Raw genomic sequence first — 22065 nt, 5'->3', positions numbered from 1 at the left:
TGGGGGCAAGTGTGCACGTCAGGGAGAAAGTTGCTGCTGAGGCCATGGGGCTTGTGGAGAGAGCATGGGCTCTGGAGCCGCAGCCCTGGTTCAAATCCTGATTCTAGATACCTATGTGTCCAGGGCGAGTCACTTACTCCCTCCGAGCCCACAGTTTCCCATCTGCAACATTTGGATATAGTACTTCTCTCTTATGTTTGTTAAGAATGAGTAATATATACAAACACTTGAGCTAAAGAGGTACTCAGTAAATAGTAGCTATGCTCATTTTTCTCCAGGAAATGATTACTTCCTCATATCGACAGATCTGGAGAGGAGGGGCGTCTGCCCCCCTGCCTTGTCTCCCTCCACCCTTTTTCCCACTGGGTTCCTGGAGACACCCTCCCTTCAGCCCTGTTTCCCTGGGCTCTAGCAGAGAGGGTCTGGTTGGGTTGGGTTCATCTTTGCCAGTCTTGGATTATGCTGAGGGTCTGCACAAGTGGCTCTTCTGGCTAAGAGTTTGTGGCTCTCTTTCCAGGCACTTGCCTACACGCAGTCCGGGGAGCTTTCCTTCTGTCGTGGTTTGCAGGCTTTTACGAAGAGCATGTGTTTGTTGGGAATAGATGTTCAGGACCGAGACAAACACTGTTGCCATGTGCTTTAGGGGCAGCAGGTATGGGTCTGATGCAGTCAGCTCAGTTGAGGCTGCTTTCTGCTTCCCTGTACCCCTCTGCGTCTGAGGAGGCTACATCAGTTGCATGTGCTTGAGAGATTGGGGCAGAATCAGGCCATTACCTCCTGGCTTTGATAAAACAGGAGTGTGGCAGCCCTTCTGGAAAACACTCTTCTGGAAGAGCCCTTCTCCTTGGAGCTGGTGACACTGAGCCCTTTCCTTGCCCTGTGGGCCCCACTTTCCAATCCTCACCCCCCACGAACTCATGTGAATGGCAAGAGTTGGTCCAGCTACCCCCCTAGGTTTCTGGATCCCAACACGCAGTTTTGTTTTAGCAGCATTGAGTTGAGCCATCCTCCATACCCCAGCTTAGGAAAGTCGAGGGCGGGCACAGGAAGGTGGCCATGAGCAGAGGGTGCGTCCACCCGTGCTGCAGAGTCCCAGCTTGCAGTATCTGCACGGCGGCCAGGCTGTGAAGGATGGAGAGCGTGGGCCCAGGCCTGCCTGCAACCTCTGTCTTCTGTCTGATGGGTCGGGAGGGGGCTTTCCCCAGGACCTCGGGGAACACCAGCCTTCAGCTCAGACCAGAGCAGGTTTCTTGTTTATTCTGAATGACCATTGTCAGAGTTCATGTTGTCCTTGGGCTTCTGGATCTAGGAGAAGAGACCTGGGCTGTGAGGTTGCCATCCTGGGAGGAGGAGCAGGCGTGCCAGCTAGCAGCCCTTAACTAAGCATGGGATTGCCTGGTGTGACTGGTTTTGCAGAGGGTTGTGTCCTGAAGGGCGAGGCCCCAATATGGCACTTGAATCTCACTCCTCTTTTGGGCTGTGGGCCTCCGAGTGGCCAGCGCTGGAGCTGGTTTCCCGTATTCTCGGCAGGCATGTTTTACAACTCATCCCACTGTCAGGAGTCCAGGGAGGGCGAGCCTTCCCCCGGGCCTGGGCCACTCTGGCTGCTGTCATCAAAGGCCTGTTCTGTCTAGCCAGCAGAAGAGAACGCTTGGCTTTCTCTTGCTGGAGCCAGCCGTTTAGCTGTTGAGTAGCTGTTAAATACAGGCTCCTCTAGGGGCCTGATCTCCCAGCACACAGAGCCCCTTCTTCACCAGGGCCACCAATAGTCTGTTGGGATGCAGGTGCCTCCCAGCACGTTCACAGGTTGACACGTGGTCCCTGGGTTTGTGTCTCTGTACACGTTACCGTTTTTGTCTCCTCAGCTGTACTGGGGGTTTGGTCCTGGTTTCCCCTTGTCCTTGGTGCCTCTCCTCCCATGTCCTCCTCCCCCAGATAGTGAATGGCCTGCTCTGGGCCTGGCACTTCTCTGCTGGGCTCTGACGGCCTGGAGACAAGTCTCTTCCCAAGTTGTTTGGTGTGCTCACCTGAGGACTATCAGTTGTAATGTCCTTATTTTGTCATCTGTTTTTGTGATACCTCGCGGCTTATCTGCCTGGCAGAGAGGCACAATCATTCCTGAAGTGGGGGCGGGGGTCACTTAACCCATGGGCTGTGCCCTCAGGACAGTGTCCCTCCTCTGTCCCCTCTCTGGCTGTCCTAGAAACTATCAGCCAAAACTACAGAACTGTTCCTTCTCTATTCTCCCTGATAAGCTGTTTCCAGCCCCTGGAGCTGGAGGTAAAGTTTGGCCGTCTCTGACTTTTGTACGCGTGTGTATTAGGCAACAGCAGATATTGGAAAATCTGTCCTTTTGCTCCAGTGCTGGTGCTGCTGTCTCCTTCTCCCTCGGTGGCAGAAGCAGCAGCTTCTGCTGCGATGTCCGATCCCTGATGTATTTTCCTGAGTGTGGAAGGGAGGAGGGTGGGGAGGGGAGGAGGGGGGAGGGCCAGACGTTATGAGAGCGAGCAAGGACTGTGGAGCCGGCAGCAGGCAGCGTGGAGCCCAGGAGCCTTTAGACAAAGCATTCTGCTGCGGTTCTGGACGCGCACACATCCACCAGCAGCAGGCCAGACCACGGCTGTCCGGCCGGGGGATTACGAGCAGGAATGAATCAGCAGCCGGGGGACACTTGACATCAAGGGCATACAAGAGCCTGCCGCTTAGGTTCCTGGAGCAGACGGCCCCACTCCAGGGCAGGGGAGCTCAAGCAGCCCCCAGACTCGGCATCTCGCAGTGCTGCTGCAGTGTGCATCGCGACCCTGACCACCATCTGTTCAGCAAAGGACAAAGGAGAGGGGGAGCCTGGAACAGTGGGTCACCAGGGTCTCCTAGACAACCAAGCCACTTGGGCTTGGCCTGCCCAGAGGGGCAGAAAGTGCCGGGAACAGCATAATGACTTTCACCGTGTCAAGAGTTCTCCGGAGGTGATGTTTTTATAGTTCTTCTTTTTCCTTCCTTGCACCTCTTCTTCCCTTTTTCCTTTTTTCTTCTTTTATCTGTTCTTGCCCACGAGAACTGGAGAAGTAGGTGGGGTTAAGGCGTTCAGCTCAGAACATCCAAGGTCTGCCCGGAAGGGCTGAACTTTTTTCCTCCCTGCACTAGCACGCTCCCCTGTCCTACCTGAGGAGCGGAGCAAATGCATGTCTTCCCCTCCCTGCTCATCCTCAGAGGAGGACAGCAAGATCCGGAGACCCTGGGAAGACAGTTGCTGTCTTTATCACTCAGCCAAAGAGAGAGCAGCGCAGAATGGGAATAGACTTGAGCCACCACAGCTCAGCTGACGGAGGACCGCTTCCTTTCTCTCTACTTTATTGGGTTGGGCTTTGTCTTCTTTAGCCAAGAACTGGATCTGCCCGCCTGCTTTCCAGCCGAGCAGGCAGGCCAGTCACAGGAGCAGCCACCGTCGGAAGAGGAAGATGAACGCCCAGCCCCCGCCACACAGCCCCGCCCGGGAAGGCGGCCCCGGGGACAGCGGCCTGGCCCGGGAGACGCCCCGCTCGCCGGCAGCCGGAGTCTAGTTGGGGACCTGGCTCCCGGCCGGAGCTCCGGCCCATGCGCGCGCGCGCCCGCCCGTCCGCACCGCGCCGCCTTGAGCCTCTGAGCACGAAGGGCCGGTGGCCATGGTTTGCTTGTTCCGGGACTGCTGGGGAAAGACAAGTAAAAGTCTCCTTTCTCCCCGTGCCGGGTTCCTGCTGCTTGTATTGCATGCGCTGGCTCCCCGTGACCGTGAACGGAGTCCTCGCTGTGGTCGCTGTGCCTGTGTCCCTCCGCTGCATGAAGAGGCGCGCTCGCCCCTGACCGGCCTGTGCTGCAAGGTCGCGGGACTTATCCCTCGTCCCCGGCCCCTTCTGGTGCCCGTGGGGACAGACTTTGTGAAATACCTCCGTGGAGGCGGACGAGCGCCAACCCGGAGAGCGTTGGGGCTTGGCTCCCCCGACCCCTGGGCGGCGGCCGTGCAGGTGCTGCGAGGCCCCGGAGCAGCAGGACCCAGGGGGGCGCGTGAGTGGGCGGTGGCCGCCCGGTGCTCTTGGCGCACCCACGGAGGAGGGGCCGCGGGGGCCACCGCTCTCCCGCCTCTAGTACAGAGTGTGTCTGCTTTATGGTAATGACTATGATGTGGCAGTGCCATCTGTCTTCCTCTGAGTGCCGCTGCTACCGCCTCAATGGTTTTTCCCTTTTCAAGCGTCTGCCGATTCCTCTCTCGTCAGGTTCGCGGCCGCCGGAGCAGAGCGTCGGGGAGTGGCTGGAGGCCGTGGGGCTGCAGCAGTATGAGAGCAGGCTGCTTCTCAATGGCTTTGACGATGTCCGCTTCCTGGTGAGTGTCCAGACCCCGGGGGAGACGCTCCCTGCTGCCCAGGCCGTGCTAGAGTTGGAAACTGTACGTAGACCTGTGTCTCGGGGAAGAGGGAGCTGCATGGCTTAGACCCAGGGCGCTCAGCGGAGTGTCGCCTGCTTCCTCATCTCCGCTCCGGACACGGCCCTGTGGGGAGAGCTCTTTGCAAGTTTGCGTCCGAGAAGGGGTGTCTCTGATGCACCCATTGGCCCCATCCCGTCTCTCTTTCGGACCCCAGGCAGTGGGTGGCTCCGAGCATTGAGGTGCACGGGACGGCCGGGTCCCCCTGGCGACTCCCCTTCCTATCTCAGCCGGACACCAGAAGTTCCGTTTGTTCCCCGAAACTATGCCGTGGAGCCTGTAGTCACTGAAGCCGGGAGCCTGGTCTCCCTCAGGAAGGCTGAGTGTCTGGCGGGGCCGTGGCCTCAGAGGTGGCCCAGATGAGAGGCTGAGCTGGGGGTGGGAAGGATTGCTTCCTCTTCTGAGCTATAACTTTGCACGCTCTTCTTGCAGAGCACAACGGCTCAGAGAAAAAGAAAAGAAAAACCCAAGTGTCTTTTCTCAGGCTCCCCGTGGAGTAGGGGCCCGGCTGGGACCCTGGGCTCTGGACCCAGCGCTCCCTGTGTCAGTCCAGCAGGCAGCTCAGGGTGGGCTGCCCGTGACCATCCCTCTCCTGGAAACCCTCCCGAGATGTCCTCATGGGTCGGGTCTGGGCTTTGGCTCCGGCTCCCAGGCAGCCCCAGCTGCCCCAGGGCAGGTGTTGAGCGCAGTGGTGACGACAGAGCTGACACGTCTTGTTAGTGCTCTGTGTGCGGGCAGTTGTGGGACAGTGGTTTGCATGTATCCACTCATTGACTCTCCCAGCAGCCCTGAGATGTGCGCTCTTATCAACATCTCCGTTTTCCAGATGCAGAGCAGTGGAGTGTCTTGCTCACACCCACAGCTCCGGGAATTGGTGGGGTAGGAATGTATGCCTGGCACCCGGCTCTGGGGGTCCTGCTCTAACCACCGTGCTGCACGGCCACTTTCTTACTCGTGGATGAGGGGAGTGGGAATGGAACCGTTGATATGCTTTAAGTCGCCCTGTTGCACGTGTTATGTCAGGAGCTGGTTTGAGGCTCCTCCTTGATTCCTGGCGGGCCTATCCCCCACTCTGACAATTCCTGGAACGCAGTCCCGAGTGGATGCTGAGTTGCCTTCACTCCCTGAAGCAGACCTCTGACCCCCCAGCTCCCTCGCTGCCGTGGTTGAGGGGTGGTGGTCGGTCGGCCCAGAGCTCCCCCGCCCTCTCCTGTTCAGAGTGGGTCTCTGTGGGCTTCTCACCAACAAGGTGGCATTGGGTGCCTCCTGAGTAGAGGGCCACCCATGGAGCTGGCCTGGGGTTCCCAGGGGAACCCTGACTGGGACCGCTCACCTCACCTGGGCCGTCTCCATCCTCGGGGCAGACAGCGAAGGCTGCTACAAACCACCTTTCCAGAACCAGCTTCGGGCCAGTTATTTTTCAGCTTTTAAAAATCTTAGGTTTTAAAATAATTTTTTTTTAAGTTGAACTGAGTATATTTATAGTTGTTGTAAACTAATCCCTGACTCACCATGTTCTATGGGGAAGGCCAACAAACCCAAGGTGGAGGTGGGGGTTCAGCCAGTGAGTGAGGACACTTAGCCCTTGGTGCTGGGTGTTGAGGGGCCTTCCCTCTCTGAGCGCTGGCCATCAGATGGGCAAGGGAGGGTGGCCGTGGATGTCACAGAGTGTCCCCTCCCTAAGCTTAGGAGTCTTAGGGGCTGACCTCTTGACTTCTCACCCCTCCTCCTGCTAGTTTGGAAAGGCTAAGGTTCCTAAGCCTTGAATATCAAGACTCCTTTAAAAGTGCTTCCCTGTCACCCCTGTGCTCTGACCGGAAAGTAGCTGGGCGGGCCCTGGGCCAAACATCCACGCAAGATGCAGGGCCTCTGTTAGAACACGTCTGTTTCTATTTGGGAAGGGCACTCATTGAGAGAGGCCAGCAGCTCAATTCTTCCAGGGCCTTCCAGGCCCCTCCTGCTGCCCTGGGTGCGAGCTTTTCCTCTCTCTCCTCTCGGTTCTGGAGGGGCAGCTGGCAGGCAGAGTCCGTGCAGGAAGGAATGCTGATTACACCGCAGCCTGGCCTGTCCCTTCTCAGACCTCAAGTGGCCTGAGTAGCCATGCAAAGTGTCCTGGGTAATTGCATGTAAGTTGCCAGATGGGCCGCAAGGCTAATTAAGCTTTAGCAACCAGAAAAAAGAGGAAGAAAACACACAAGAAGGGAGCATTTTTGTTTAGAAACATTCCCTCCTTGCATATGGTATAACTTACATCATGTTAGCTGTGGTATTATCCCCGTGTGGTTTGGTTTCCAATAGGCTGTAAATGTTTCCCTTAGTTTTGAAATACCCTGGAGACTCTTCTACAAGATGCACAAGTGGCTCCCAGGAAGCCATCCAGACTCTAGATGTAGTAGGAACATCTGGAAACTGAGGGCTGCTATGGAATCTCCCTGTGGCGGGCTCGTCCGAGCTGTTGTGGGAGGAGTACAGGGCATTTGAGGGGGTCGCGCAACTCCCTCTCAAGGTGGAAGGGACTTGAACATCGTGTGGTCTCATCATCCCCTCTGTGCCCGAGTCCCTTCCAGATGAGCTCTGCCGTGATGTTTTCCCAGTAACGGGCTTCTCCACCTTACAAAGGCATAGCCCATTCACTCTCTGCATTGCTCGGGCTGGTTTAGAGCATTCTTTGTATTGAGCCAAAATCTGTTTCCTTGCGGCTTCTGTCCATTGAACCAGGTTTACCTTTTGGGGCCACACACAACACACTTAAGCCCATTAGAAAATTGAAGATCTCTGTCATGGCCTCCTGGGTCCTGTCTTGTCTAAGCTCAACACCCTCTTTCTGTTGGCTCTTCCTCCTGTGATGTGATGACTGAGCTGGACCAGCGAGCATTGCACCTTGAACTTTATTCACACCCTCTTGTCTGCAGGCAGAAGGGGCCTCTGATTTGCAGGAGGCAGGGGCAGGGCAGCATGGTCTGCCAGGTGCTCGCTCCCAAGGCTGATGGGGCTGACCCCAGACCCTGGGAGAAGGGGTGGGGAATCAGGCTCACACATCTGCCGGCCAGCCCACCACACTGGCTCGTGCATCAGAGCCAGTTCCATTTTTTTCACCACAAATCTTGTCCACAGGAAATGGGCTTTCTCGGGAGAAGGGAGGAAATGCAGTTAATCAGCACGGAAGGAAGGTGATTTGTGGTTGGCAGGTTTGCAGCTCAAGCGTGCTGGTGCAGGTCTCTGTATTTGGGACTCGGCCTGCCCTCCCTTTACGGAAGTGTTCATTGAGTAAATGGCGGTGCTCCTCACGCTGGGGTATGATGTGGACATTTAAAAAGGTTTTTAAGACTGTCTGATGTGGAGGAACATTCACCTTGGAGTGTTGAGTGAAGAAATTGAGACACAAAAATCCATGTGCAACATGACCTTAATTTTCAAAAAAGAAAACATCTAGAGGTGCAGGGAGTGAGCCAAAATGTTTTCCACAGTCAGTTATCTCAGCGATTATGGGTGGCTTCATTTTCTTTTTTTGGAGTGAAATAAATTTTCTGCATTTCCTACAATGAATGGATCTGAAATCAGAAAAGCAGATAATGTAGGAGACTTAAGGAACTTGACAGATGAGCTGGGAGAAGGGAGCACACAGCGCAATAGTAACAACAGAGCAGCCGAGTGTTAAGTGCTGCTGCGGGGAGGAGGCCCTGCGCTCACCCAGGGTTCACCGCCTGCCGGGCACTGAGCTGGCGCCCAGCCCTGGGGCGGTTGTCCGTCAAGTTGCAGACGGGGCCGCTGGGGCCCAGAGGGTGGAGGCACTGCCAGGAAGTGGCAGAGCTGGGATGCTAGCCCAGATCTGTCCAACTTTGAACCCCTGGGTTCTACTTGCTGTCCTGGGGGTTTTGTAGAGGTCTGCAGGACTTGGAAAGACTCCAGGGAGAGGCCCACACTGTCTGTGGTGAGGGGGGAGTCTGGCTCGAGGTGCAGAGAAGGGCAGGGCCCTGACTGGGCAGCAGAGGTGGGCTGGGCCTGACTGCGAGGGGCCTCGAAAGCACGCTCTGGGGGAGCCCCGAGGTCTCAGCCCTGGGCCTGGGGGGCAGGGTCCTGTGGCTGTGCCCTCCCCAGGCAGAGCTTCCCGGGAGTCATGGTGCCCCTTGACAGCAGGGTTGAGTGGAGAGCGGGCACATGGGAGGTGGTCGAGGCTGGGTGTTGGACAAATGGAAAGCGGAAATGAGTCTGGCAGCGGGCTCGGGATGGGCTGGAAACAGAGACTGAGCCGGCAAGCCCGCTGCCTCTTAGGGGCAGCGTCGGGGAGGCCTCGTGCTACTCCCATCCATTTATTTCTTCACAGGCTTCTGCCACATGCAGACAGCCTTCCCCTGTTTTCCTGTCTGTTTCTGAGACTGTGCCAGCTCCCACGAGTGGGAGAGAGATGGCAGGTGAAGAGGACCGAGCCCTGCAAGAGCTAAAGGCATAAGCTCGGCAAGGAGGTCCTTCTTTATTGGCTTCCGTGAAGCTTTCCAGCCAGGTCCCCAGCCCCCCGAGCTTCCCTTCCTGCTCCTGTTCCCCAGATTAGCCGCACTCTTCAGCCCCGAAAGCCGGCTTCATGTGCGCAGCCGGCTGTGCCCTTGGGTTCCCACCCTGGCTCCCCACGCCATCTCCTCACCGCCCCCCTCCGATGTCCCTCCCTTTGTCTCCTTTGCTCCCCGTCTTCAAGGGGCCGCTGCGGGCACTGCTGTCAGGATGCGTCCCTGCCTCGACTTCTCTGCACTAGTTCTGGCCCATCTCTGCAGAGCACTCTGGGAGCTGACTGCTCAGTGGGGTGTGGGTGTGGTAGGGGCTCCTGGGCCCCAGCGTGTAGCAGGGCCTGAGAGGGAGAGCTCCCTCAGCCGGGTCATTGGAGGGGCAGTGGAGCTAAGGCTTGGAGAGGAATGTTCTTAGACAAGTGTGGATCCTGCCTCCGGGACTAACTCAATTCTGTGGTCACTTAAGAACTTAGCTCCTCAGTGTCCCAGGAGTTGAGGTGGTTCCTCGTCTCTGCTGGGCCCTTGAACCTTGAGATGAGAGCCAGGCTCCCTTTGGACCCCTTTCCGGGCGCGTGTGCTCTCTTGCTCTCCCTGGAGTTATTCAGAGTGACGGCGGCTGGAATTATTCAGGATCCAGCTCTACGTGCCCCCGGTGCTGCTCTGGCCTTCTCCAGTCCCCTTCACAGTGGAAGGGAGTTTGAGAACTATTTGCATGTCTGTTGATTTAACTAACTGCACCTTAGGATGGAATTGGACTGGTGAACACACCCTGTTGATGTAGCTTCCAGTTGCTGATATCCCAGTGTGAGCAGCAGCAGGGGGTTCTGTGCTGGCATCTCAGCACGTCCATTGTGTTCAGTTAGTAGACCACCCCCCGCCCCCAGTGTACACGTGCAGCAGTGCAGGGGGCAGAGCAGTGGGGCCCGTGTGTCTCTGTCAAATGTCAGTTATAACTCAGGTGTCCCCGGGCATCCCTGAAGCCCATCTGTGGACTCCTGGGGTCCATGGACAGCACTTTCAGGACTCTGGGATTAAGTCATTGGCTCCAGGCTGCTCCTCAAGTAGACAGCTGAGCTGTGGCTGGAAGCTGGGTCTCCTGGGCCCAGAGCAGTGCCTTCGCCTCCCACTCTGGTCCCCATGCCCCCCTTTCACCGGAAGATGCTGAGACTCGGCCACAGGCTCAGCACATCTTCCAAAGTCAGAGCCAGTGGGCTAGGCCAGCGCATCACTCGAGGTGCCCGTTGGGTCAGGCAGACCATTCCATCCGCCCACTGTGTGTTGTGGGCTGTTCTGCAAAAGGCTGGCAAAGGAGCTGGTGGGGCCCAGACTGCAGTAAGCTCTCGGCACTGGCTTGGAGCTACCGGAGCCCTCTGGACCTGCAGCTGCCGCCACCACCACAGGCCAGCGGCAGGCGTTCTTGCCCTCCACCCTCAGGGAAGGGCCAGGCCCGCGGGCAGCTGGCTGAAGCCACAGTTAAGGAAACTGGATGGGGCAAAGCTTAGGAGAAAACACGGGGTTCTAATTACTCGCACTGAGAACCAGCTGAGAGTCGGGAGACCTGGGTTTCCTCCAGGCGCCCCTGTATGATTTTGGGCAGGTTGCTCTGCCTCCCTCCCCGTCTGTCCCTGTCCCATGGAATCTCATTTGACTGCTTCCTTCTGCACATAAGCTCTGAAGGGGGCACAGTGTTAGCTGTGGTCACACATAGCAAAGATCGAGACTGACCGTGGCCGTGTGTGGGAACGTAAGGTTGTGATTTCTCTGCAGCGGAAGCCGAAATCGGCTTTGTCCTCAGATCCATGAGGTAAAGCCTGCCTTGGGTGGTCTCGGATCCAGGCCCTTTGACTCTGGCTGACCTGGGCTTGGCTAGTTTGCACTGGTGATTTGGGGGTGAATATGGCATCTTGACCTCAGATGAGGCCTCAGAAAGGCAGGTGTTGGGGGGTGACGGGCAGCAGATGGATGGAAGGATGCTGCTCCTGCTACAAAGAGAAGGGGGACACCGGGGACCTGCCTGGGAGAACAAGGGTCACGAGGGGTGTTGCCTCCCTGAACGCGGGAGGAGAGCCGTCCCTGACAACCCTTCCCTTGAGACTGACAGGGGAGAGGAGGGGTCTGGCTTCAGGAACTAGGAGCTAGTAACATTTGCACTTCATCCTCGTCTTCTTGGAACTAGTTGCTCTCTGTCACCATCGAGTTCTGTCTCTCCAGCTGAGGACAGGGCTGGGCCGGGTAGAGGTGGGGACCGTTAGGAGAGCAGGGGCTGTGGGTCAAGGCTGAGCTTCTCCTGTTACTGAGGCTGCTGAGCGTTTTATAAGGCCACCCGTGAGCTGGGGGAAGGTGTCAGTTTGGGAAGTTCTGTGACCAGGTTCCAAGGAGGCAGGAATCAGCTGGGCCAGGCAGCAGTGAACAGGTGAACACAGGAGGAGCCAATGAGTGCCGGTTCCTACCGGCAGGCCGGCACTCAGCACCGGGAATTCGTTGTTTAACCCGGACAGGCAGGTGGCTTTGTTCCTGTTTATAAGGTTCTGACTTTGTAAGGGATTTGAACCCAGTTCTTATTCCTTTATACCACAGCTGCCTTGTGTGGTGCACAGAAAGCCCTCAGCCCCTGGATGAGTGGATGCGTGATGCTTCAGGGAGCATGGCTTCTATTTTCCATCATTATTAAGATTTTTAGGCCACAACAGTGAGCAGCAGCAGAGCCTTGCCCCTCCTTGCTTCCTCCTCCCTTTCCCAGTGCTCCTTCCTGCTCTCCCTGGGCCGGCCCGGGTCTGGGGCTATGGTCTGGGCGAGGAAGACTCGTGTGCTCACCCCTCTCCCTCCTGGCTCACCCACCAGCGTGCGCGTGTGGTCACTGCAACCCCAGCCTGGGAAGGCGGTCCTGGCTCAGGCCAGGGTCCTGTGCCATGTTCAGTGACCCTCCCCCCAGATGACCATGCCCACGACAACTCCGTCGTTGTGGCCAGTAACATGTTCTGGGGATGGTAGAAAACTACGTGCAAAGAAGGAGCCAGAATGTCCAGTGGCGGGTGAGATTATTGGAGGCCCATGAACTAGAGAGTGTGCAGTGGACGCTGGTGGTTAAGTGTCATGAGGAGGTGTGTGCAAGCAGTACGTCAGCATGTGAGAAAGCAGGTTAAATAAATAATACATATACCACAATCCCAACTTTTGCTTTTTTTTTTTTTTTTTAACAATAAAAGCTTAGAAAAATACACTGAAATGCTAGAAGTGATCCCAATCTCAGTTTTTAAAAAACATTAAGCCACTTAGAAGAATTCATCAGAATGGTAACCCTGGGGGTTTTTTTTCCCCCCAGAGGTAATGGATTTATAAGTGGCTTTTACATTTTTCTTTGCACTTTATTAATTTTCAGAATTTTTTATAATAAACTTATGTAACTTTTCTACTCAGAAAAAAATTTTATTTATTTATTTTGTTAATATGAGGGAGAGATAGAAGCAGGGCCCAGTGGAAATCTACAAAATTCTGGAAGGCAGAGAGGCAGCATAAGTATCACATTGAACCAGCCAGGACCCAGGGAAACTCTGAGCTACCCCTTTGGTGCACAGAGACTCTGGAGGATGCCTCGGGCCCAATCAATACAGCCATGGGTGTGGTGAGTATCGCTGCTCAGTTCACTCAGGCTGGTACTTCCCTCATCTTCCCACCCTTCCTTCCCTTGATTAGAGAAATCTGCTCTTAAGGTCTTTTTTTTTTTTTTTTTTTTCTTTAAGAAAATACTTTTGTCTTTCTTATTCTAAGTGCTAGCTCCCATTTTCTCAGTGCTTTTTAGCAATTAGAAGTTTTTAACATTTATACACTTTCCAATTTTCAATATTATCATAAAATAAAAATTAGAAAATAAGGTAGAAAATTGAGTGTTCTGCCTTGAAAAACAAAAAAAAGATTAGTGTTTTATCCCAACGTTGTATTCTCCTTCACTCTGTACATTCCACTTTCCCATTCTTGGAGATAACAAATAGGGTTAGAAACTTTAAAATATGACAGACTATACAGAGCAAGTAGCTGGTGCCACACCTACCTGGTTGCCACAGCATTTGGGAACTGAGCCCATGATTTCAGGGAAATGATTAAGTAGTTGAAAGCATCAGTCTGATCCGTGTTCCTAGCTGATGAGGACGTCCTCTTGAGGAAATGCCAAATGCTCTTTAGGCTCACTGACTGTGGTTGCTTCTGGAGAGAAATTTCACCAGGGAGAACACTGCTAGCAAATATTCCCAAGTTCAAGTATGGGATTCACTTGGGAAGAGGTCTCACAGATCGGCAGCTAAATGCTTTGTGTCCTGTGTGTCTCATATTTACATTTTACCGTTCTCAATTCGGAATGGCCTCCCTGAAGACGTCACTCCACTCATGCACTTTCAAAAACAGCTGGAAGTTTCTCTAAGACCTTTGATGACTGGGACACAGCCACACAATATCTGAACTTATTTCCCTCAATTTGAACGTCATACTTCAAATTGAAGTTTGTTTTAATTTTTTGCTGTATTTAACACTAACCTCTAATATTTAATGTTTTAAGGTCTTAATTTGCATTTTCATGTGCGTCCAGGTTGAGCCCCCGCCCCCAACAACGCACTTCTCCCACTTCCTGCCTCCTCTGTGTGGAGCAGCTCTTCTCACAGTTCCTGGCTCCTTGAGGCCCAAGAAAGGACTGGGAGGCGGAGAGGAGAGGGAGGGGCTGCAGGGGAAGCACCAGTGCCAGGCTTTTCCCCTGAGGCAGAATCAGGCCTGGACAGTAGCTCTGTCCCATTCTTTCTCCCCCAAGAGAGGAGGTTTCAGCCTTTGTTTTTTTATGACTCCTGGCAGGAGAAATTGCCGAGTGAGAAGAGAGAGACAGAGACCATACTGAATATGGAAATGAGGCTGGAGGGGGCGGGGCAGGTGGAAAGTTTGGAAACCACTGCTGAGAGATGAAACCCTGTCCCAAGGCGAGTGCAGTCTAGCGCTGCTCTGCCCAGTAGTCACGCTTCCATCAGAACATACAGGCCTTTGCTCGGGTGGAGGCCAGGTCCTGCAGGGGCTGATACAGGCCATGGTGGGGCCAGAGCAGGAGAGCCCAGGTGCACTGTCTCCTAGCCTGCTTTTCCACACACTGACATACTGCATGCACACACCTACCCAGGAGGAGGAGGAGGTGTGGCATTGCTCCCACCTCTGTGGCTGGGAACCCCTGCCCTCCTGTCCCCTCTCCCTCAGGGACAGAACCCAACCAAGCCAAGTGTCAACTAGTTATGTTTCAGATTTCGCTTAGGCGGATGAGCTGTCCTACTTGACTAGCTCCCTAACTAGTCACTCACTAGGAACTCGGAACAGGGCCTGGCACATAGTCAGCTCTCAGTAAACGTTAGTGTGGTAGAAAGTAAACAAAGTAGGAAGTCCCTTTTCCCCATAAACCTCCTCGTGTAAAGGTTTCTTCCTCAGTCAAGAGGGTACAGTAACTTCCAGAATGTTTCTTGCCTTTGAGGATTTGGAGCACCTTATAGTCACCACACAAACTAATCCCACAGAATGTAGATGTGGCAAGTTCAGGAACTCGGGAGGACCCTGCACTGAGCCCAGGACGTGCTGTGGCAACTGTTTGCTTTGATTTTCCATCACATCCTTTGTTTTGGTTTTGTTTCCATTTGCCTCTTTCTCCTCAAAGCTGCATACAGTCCCCGGTTCTCTTGACTGGGGGGTCTGCTTAGTAAGGTCCTGTCCCCAGCTGGATCTGGTTTTCCTGGTTGTCAGCCTTCAGTCCAGTATTAATGTTACCCTAAAAGCTTGTGAAGGCTTCTGAGTAAATGTTGGAGTTAACAGTGGGTGTTCAGAACGTCACTGCGGTGACACCCTCTTGGAGGTTCATTTGTCAGGTCCTCACTGAGGTGTCCTCATCATCAAGTAGGAAGTCTGGGCAGACAGCCCCCCTCTCTGCTTTTCCTCATCAGCACACCCTAGATTTGGGCCCAGAATGACTGCAGGAACTCGGTGTGGTGACTCCTAGATTCAGGGGTGACTTGGGATCTGGTCAGACCTGGAGTGGTGCCAGGGCCCAGGGGACCTTCTGCAGGCCCAGGGCTCCTTCTAATGTCCCAGCGGAAGGGGGTGCATGCAGCCTGAGCAGGGAGTCCAGTCTGCCTTCAGAGCCATCTTCACCTGGAGTCTCTTGAGCTTATGGCTTGTCCTCTATAGGGCAAAATTTTTGTCACCATGCGCAGGCTCTGGAGAGGCTCTCACACCAGCAGTCACTACAGCTTGGGTACAAAGGTGAGGCCACCAGTTGGTGGTCCGCATGAGCTTGCCTGAGTTATTAACTTCTCTATCTGTAAAGTGGGCATAAGTAATACCCACCTCAATAGAATAAAAAGTCCAGAAAAACTCTTGGAAACACAGGAATTTAGGACACATCAGAAGTCATTTCATATCAATGGGAAAAGATAGCTCATTCAAGAAATAAGACAGCCTGCTGCCTGGGAAAAATATTAAGTGGATCCTGACCCTTAAAACTTACATCAAAATTAATTCCGGATAGATTAAAGATTTGATTGTAAAAAATGAAACTGTAAAGTTACAGGAAGAAAGTGTGAAAGAATTGTTTTAAAAATCCTGGAGGGGGAGATCTTTCTAAGGCTGACAACTTAGAGAAGCTCCACGAGAAAAGTGGGTGTGTTCAGGTGCAGGCTGATAGGTTCTGCATGAGCAAAGCCAGCTTAATAGTCCAAAGACAATGACAAACAGGAAAGACACATGCCTAACTCTTCATAAAGAGTTAATTTCCTTACTATATAAAGAATTCCTACAAATCAAATACAGAAGAGACCAACAGCTCCATAGATAAACATGCAAAGGATAAAGTGAGTAATTCCTGGAAAAGGAGCTGCAGCTGCTCTGCATGCCCAGCCCGGAGCCGCGCGGACATGAGCATCAGGCTGAACTCTGCCCCACAAGTTACTGATGCTCTCTGGGCCTCAGCTTCCTGAGCTGTAAAATGGGGTAACAGTGGTCCCTATTACTCAATGGTTTAGCAGGGGCAAAGCATGGAAAACATGGAGGAGGGCAGTAAGTGCTATGTAAGTGCTTGGTAGATAAAATGTGAAAAGATGCTTGAGTTCATCTATGAGCGGGATGATCTTGTGATAAGAAATGTGCAGTGATAAGCCATTTCTGCACAGTGCTGCACTGATGGGAGTATAACTATCTGTCAGACTTCTAAATACACATATGCTTTGACCAAGCGATTTCTGTTCTTTTTTTTTATCCTTTTTTGAAAATTTTAAATCAAAATATAATTGACATGCAATACTAGTTTCAGGTGTACTACATAGTGATTTGACATTTGCATACATTATGAAATGATCACAATAAGTCTAGTAACCATCTATCCCCATACAAAGTTATTACAATATTGACCATATTCCTTATGCTATATATTACATCCCCTTGGCTTATTTATTTTGTAACTGGAGGTTTGTACCTCTTAATCCCCTTCACCTATTTCTTCCCCCTGCCACCTCACCCAGTTGCCCTCTGGCAACCACCTGTTTGTTCTCTGTATCTATGAGTCTGTTTTCATTTTTCAGAGTCCACATATAAGTGAGATAATATGGTATTTGTCTTTCTCTATTTCACTCAGCATAATGCCCTCTAGACCCCATCCACACTGTCACAAATGTCAAGATTTCATTCTTTTTTTAATGGCTGAGTACTATTCCTGTGTGTGTGTGTGTATACACCACACCATTCATTCATCTGTCAGTGCACCAGTTTACAATCCCACCAACAGGGCACAAGAGTTCCCTTTTCTCCACATCCTTGTGAAAACTTACTTGTTGTCTTTTTGATAGTAGCCATTCCAACAGCTGTGAAGTGATACCTCGCTGTGGTTTTGATTTGCATTTCCCTAATAATTAGTGATGCTGAGCATCTCTTCATGTGTCTGTTGGCCATCTGTATGTCTTTGGAAATTTTTCTGTTCAGATCCTCTACCCATTTTTTAATCAAGTTGTTTAGTTTTTTTATGTTGATTATATGAGTTCTTTGTATATTTTGGATATTAACCCTTTATCTGATACATTGTTTGCAAATATCTTCTCCCATTCAGTAGGCTGCCTTTTCATTTTGTTGATAGTTTCCTTCACTGTCTGAAAGCTTTTTAGTTTGGTATAGTCCTGTTTGTTTATTTTTGCTTTTGTTTCCCTTGCCTGAGAAGACAGATCCAAAAAATATTGCTAACACTGATGTCAGAGTGTACTGCCTTTGTTTTCTTCTAGGAGTTTTATAGTTTCAGGTCTTACATTCAAGTCTTTAATCCATTTTATGGTATGAGAAAGTAGTCCAGTTTGATTATTTTGCAGGTAGCTGTCCAGTGTTCTGAACACCATTTATTGAAGAGGCTGTCCTTTCCCCATTGTATATTCTTGCCTCCTTTGTCATAGATTAATTGACTATATAAGCGTGGGTTTATTTCTGGGCTCTCTATTCTGTTCCATTGATCTATGTGTCTGCCAGTGCCATACTGTTTTGATTACTGTAGCTTTGTAGTATAGCCTGAAGACAGGGATTGTGATACCTCCAGCTCTCTTCTTCTCTCTTGAGAATGGTTTGGCAGCAATCTCTCTTCTTGATAACCACCATAGAAAGATGCACATACAGGGAGATTTGTGCAGCACCATTTGTAAAAGCAGAAATTGGAAACAATTGTCCTTCAACAGGGAACTCGTTTAGCAATTTATAATATGTCCATAATCTGGATGATTATGCAGCTTTAAAAGAAGAGACAGGTCTCCATATACTGAGTGACCTCTTGTATATACTGAGTAATTAAGAATGAGGTGTTGAACAATGTGTACAACAATCACATTTGTGTGAAAATGAAGCATGCACATGTGTGTAGGTGCCCAGCTGGGCTCTGGAGGGACATCCAGGAAAGTGGTAACAGTTGCCCTTGGCGGGGGTGGACACTGTGGCTGAGGGACACGGCAGAACCCATGATTTTTCATGTATCATAATCTGAAAAAACCTATCTTGTGACACCATTGTGAGTAATAAAAGACACCATGATAGGGGTTAGGAGTGGCGAGTACAGTCAGACTGCCTCAAATCCTAGCTCCACCATGAGATGTGTGACCTCAGACGCGTTTCTGACCTCTGTGTGTCTCAGTTTCCTTATCTGTAAAATGAGGATTCCAGTAGAACCTAACACAGGGTTGTGAGCCTGAAATGGGATGGTGCACAGAAAAGCTCTCTGTCCCTGTCACTCAGCAAGAACGTGGCAAACACCAGCCATTCTCCTCGTCGTCACTGCCATGCTGGGCTTCTCCGCCCTCAGCTGCTCCGTTGGGGAGAACTGCCCCGTGGGCTGAGCCCCAACCCCCCCTCCTCTCTCAGGCAGGTCCCCACTTTGAGACTCCTCTCCTCCTCGGGGTGAGGCAGGCTTCTTGGGTGCCTGCCCCTGCCGCCGGCCCAAGGTGGTTGTCACCGCCGCTTTAAATCACAAAATCACATCTGTGAGGAATCTGGGGATTAGTCCTCCTGTTCTTCACCTTGGGGGGCCATGAAACCTGCTCCGGGGAAAATGCACATCAGCTCAGGTGGGCAAGGCCTGTGCCCGGCCCTGCCTGCTCCAGCCCAGGTCAGCGCCCTGGGAGCTGCTCGGGCTGGGTGGGCAGCCTGGGAAGGTTTGTCTTCCTGCTGCATGAGGCTGCTTGCTGCCTGGCCTGGCCTCGCGGGGAGCCCTGGGGCTCACTCTCTCGTGGTGCCTGTGGTGAAGGAGAAGAACGTGGCAAGGGGCCACGACAGGCTGACCTGACGCCCTGAGGGAGCCAGCGGCCTTGTCCAGGAGGCCCTCACGTTCTCCTTTCTGCTCTTAGGGGCCTAATGTGATGGAAGATCAAGACCTGCGGGAAATCGGCATCAGTGATGCACAGCACAGGCGGAAGCTGCTCCAGGCCGCGCGGTCCCTGCCCAAGGTGATCACTGACAGTTCCACGGCCTCAGCCTTTGCCAGTGGCGGGGCGGGGCTCAGGGGGTGTGCAGGTCACCGTGGGGGTCTGCCCCTCATCCCGGGAGCCCCAGCGGGGAAGACAGTATCCTGTTTACTTCTTTGCCACATCCCAAGGCCAGCAGAGCACTAGGGACAGTCAGGACCTAGTCCGGCATCAGGAACGGCACTGCAGGCATCTGCCTGGCGCGGAGCCTGGTGCCCACAGGCTTGGCCTGTCGCCTGAGACCAGGCCCTCCCCAGGAGGCCCGGGGCCCTCGGGGCAGCAGAGGAGGCAGTCTCTGCCTCCTGGGGAGCTGTGGCTGGTAGGCCTGAGCCTCTCTTCAGCTCTGCTGGCACAGAGTCCCCTTGTCTCTTCCACTTGCCCAGAGCTCAGGAAGCACTAATGAGTCCTAGCAGTGAGGCCAGCGCCCGCTTCACAGACACACACCATCTTCTTGTCCTACCAGGTCTGTGACCTTGTCAGAGCACGGTAGGGGCCTCCACAAACCCTCCTCCCCATCTAGCCTTACCTGATAGGGCACCTTTCCCAGACCTGGAGTGCCCTGGTAGTCCCCAGATGGGGCCCGAGACCAGAGCTGAGGTAGAGAAGACTGTGTGAGTGGAGCGACTCGGGGATGCTGAGGACACAGGCCCCTTGTTGGTCCTCAGGAGCTGTCCCATACCTACCCCAGCCTCAGCCTCAGCCTCTGGTGTGGTCTGAGTGAACCGGCCTGCGTCCCCGTGGTCCCCGTGGTCCCCAGGGCCCTCGTCCCAAGTGCTGAGATGTTAGCCCCGCCTCCTGCCCTCGCCCCACAGGTGAAGGCTCTGGGCTATGATGGGAACAGCCCCCTGTCAGTGCCCTCCTGGTTGGACTCCCTGGGCCTGCAGGACTACGTCCATTCCTTCCTGTCGAGTGGCTACAGCTCCATTGACACTGTGAAGAACCTCTGGGAGCTGGAGCTTGTCAACGTGAGTACAGCTCTGCTGTGAGTGTCCCTGGGCTGCCAGCATGGCCCGTGGGGGTGAGGGCTGGGGGCTGGGGGCCCAGTTGCCGCCTGACCTTCCTCTCCCCGCCCCTGCCCAGGTCCTAAAGGTGCACCTGCTCGGCCATCGCAAGCGCATCATCGCCTCCCTGGCAGACAGACCCTACGAGGAGCCGCCCCAGAAGCCCCCACGGTTTTCCCAGCTGAGAGTGAGTTGGGGCGGGTGGGAAGGGATGTTTGTATGTGCTGTGTGTCGTTAGGAACTGAAGAGAATTCTTTGGGAATTCTTCAGAGACAGCGTCACCTCTGTAGTCGAGGAGCAACTGATCCCTCCCTTCCCAGTGTTGGGGCCAAATGTTGGCAAAAGTAGGAAAACAAATATCCGAATCCCAGACGGCTGGGGCCATGTCTGAATGTCCAGTTCAGCTGTACCCGGGGTGGCAGGCAGGGGTGGGTCAGAGGAGCCCCCTCTCGGGCAGCCTGACATGAACCCGATTCAAAGGCATGGCACACATGGCGGGACCTGGGCCCTCCCCATCTTCTGAAGGAAAATCCCTGTGATTTTAAAAACCTCAGAGATGCTTTGTTGCTCAAGGCAGGTAATCTCTGACTGAAAAGCAGGTCAGACTGTGAGCCTGCGGTTCAGGATGAGTCTCCCCAAACCCATGAGGTTGCGTGGCTCCCGGTGGGTGGGGTGGGCCCTGGGCTCCAAGCCTCAGCCCGTTTACGGCAGCCTCAAAGTGGGCGTTATTTTATCCTCCTCTTTCGCATGAGAAAGCTGGGGCCCAGGCTGGTTCTGAGGACCAGACTCACAGCTGACATTCAGATGTGGAAACTGAAGACTGATTCATACTCTCTGTGGGGGCTCTGGGTGCCAACCGGCAGTGCTATGTTTTCTTAGGAAAGACTTTTGGATTTGGTCACGTGCCCCCAGGACCTGCGATCAGTTGTGACAGACGATTTTATAAACTAGAGATCGCTTCCCAGCCCTACAACCACCCCTTTTCCCTTGGGGCTCCAGGCCAGAGGGTGCTCTCGTGACCCGGGTGCTCACCTGCAGGACCCGGTTGTCAGGGCTTCCTGGCTGGAAGAATCTGGTCACTTTGACTGTACCCACGCTGGGCCCAGCGGCCCGTTTCCCCACTGGGTGCTGACCTCCAGCTCGTGCCCGTTCTCACTGATTCTCCTGCCCAAGCTGGGCCCTGACAGCCCGAGGATTGGCTGACACCTACAGCCTAAGGACTGGCCTGATGAGTCTCAAGTCTCACCTGGATTTCTCCCCACTGCAGTGCCAAGACTTGCTCTCCCAGACGTCATCCCCCCTGAGCCAGAATGACTCCTGCACCGGCCGGTCGGCTGACCTGCTGCTGCCTTCTGGGGACACGGGCAGGAGGCGGCACGACAGTCTCCAAGACCCTGCAGCGCCCTCTCGGGTGGAGCGCTTCAGGATCCAGGTGGGTGGGAGGGAGCCACAGACGGGGTCCCCTCATTCCTCTTGGCAGGACAGGGCTCCCAGCCCACCGCTCAGGGCACTGCTTTCAGGGCTCTCGCATTTATTCGACTTGCCCGTCCTCCCTCCTGCCTTGCACAGACCGCAGGCTTTGTGTCTTGTCCCCCGTCTTGGCCTGTTAGATACAGATTGCCAGGTGTCCCTCGTCCCCGCAGGGTGAGCCCTAGCTTTGCTCCCTTTTCTCTCGTGACTCACACTTCTCAGTTCCGGCCTCTGGGGATTCCCCTCACCTTTCCACAAGCACGACCATGAATTTTACAAGATTTAAAAAGCACGTCGTCCAGCAGTTTTAGTTGCTCTGTATTGAGAGAATTTGCATATTGCTGGGAATGGAAGTCATAAATTTCCTGAATTTTCCCCTCCTCCCCATTCCTTCCACCAGCAGCCTAGTTAATTACCCCATCGCCTGGCATCTGACCCGTGGTGGCCTCCCACCCCTCCCCCACACCCCAGCTACTGCCACGAGGATCCCTGTAAAGTGCATCCCTGGCCACGGATACTTCCCCGACTCCCCACACCAGGATCAGATCTACACTCATCTCAGACACCACAGAGCCTTCCCTGCTGAGCTGCTCGCGGGCGGGCGGGCAGCTGAGGTCCCTGCTTCTCCGCCAGTTCTCTGGCAT

General features: G+C 53.8%; 1 protein-coding gene across 9 annotated transcripts in view; it reads left to right on the top strand.

Annotated features, from left to right (window-relative positions):
* Window positions 1–22065, top strand: part of ANKS1A (ankyrin repeat and sterile alpha motif domain containing 1A) — a 193571-nt gene that overhangs the window by 163432 nt on the left and 8074 nt on the right. For all 9 annotated transcript variants that reach the window (XM_036868298.1, XM_036868297.1, XM_036868293.1 and 6 more), the window contains 5 exons: window positions 4251–4357; window positions 18834–18932; window positions 19763–19915; window positions 20031–20138; window positions 21219–21383. In XM_036868298.1, the coding sequence (XP_036724193.1) occupies window positions 4251–4357; window positions 18834–18932; window positions 19763–19915; window positions 20031–20138; window positions 21219–21383 (632 nt within the window). The remainder of the gene's footprint in view (window positions 1–4250; window positions 4358–18833; window positions 18933–19762; window positions 19916–20030; window positions 20139–21218; window positions 21384–22065) is intronic.

The sequence above is a fragment of the Balaenoptera musculus genome, chromosome 11 (genome assembly GCF_009873245.2).
Source record: "Balaenoptera musculus isolate JJ_BM4_2016_0621 chromosome 11, mBalMus1.pri.v3, whole genome shotgun sequence".
Taxonomy (NCBI): domain Eukaryota; kingdom Metazoa; phylum Chordata; class Mammalia; order Artiodactyla; family Balaenopteridae; genus Balaenoptera; species Balaenoptera musculus.
This window is presented reverse-complemented; position numbering and strand designations above follow the sequence as displayed.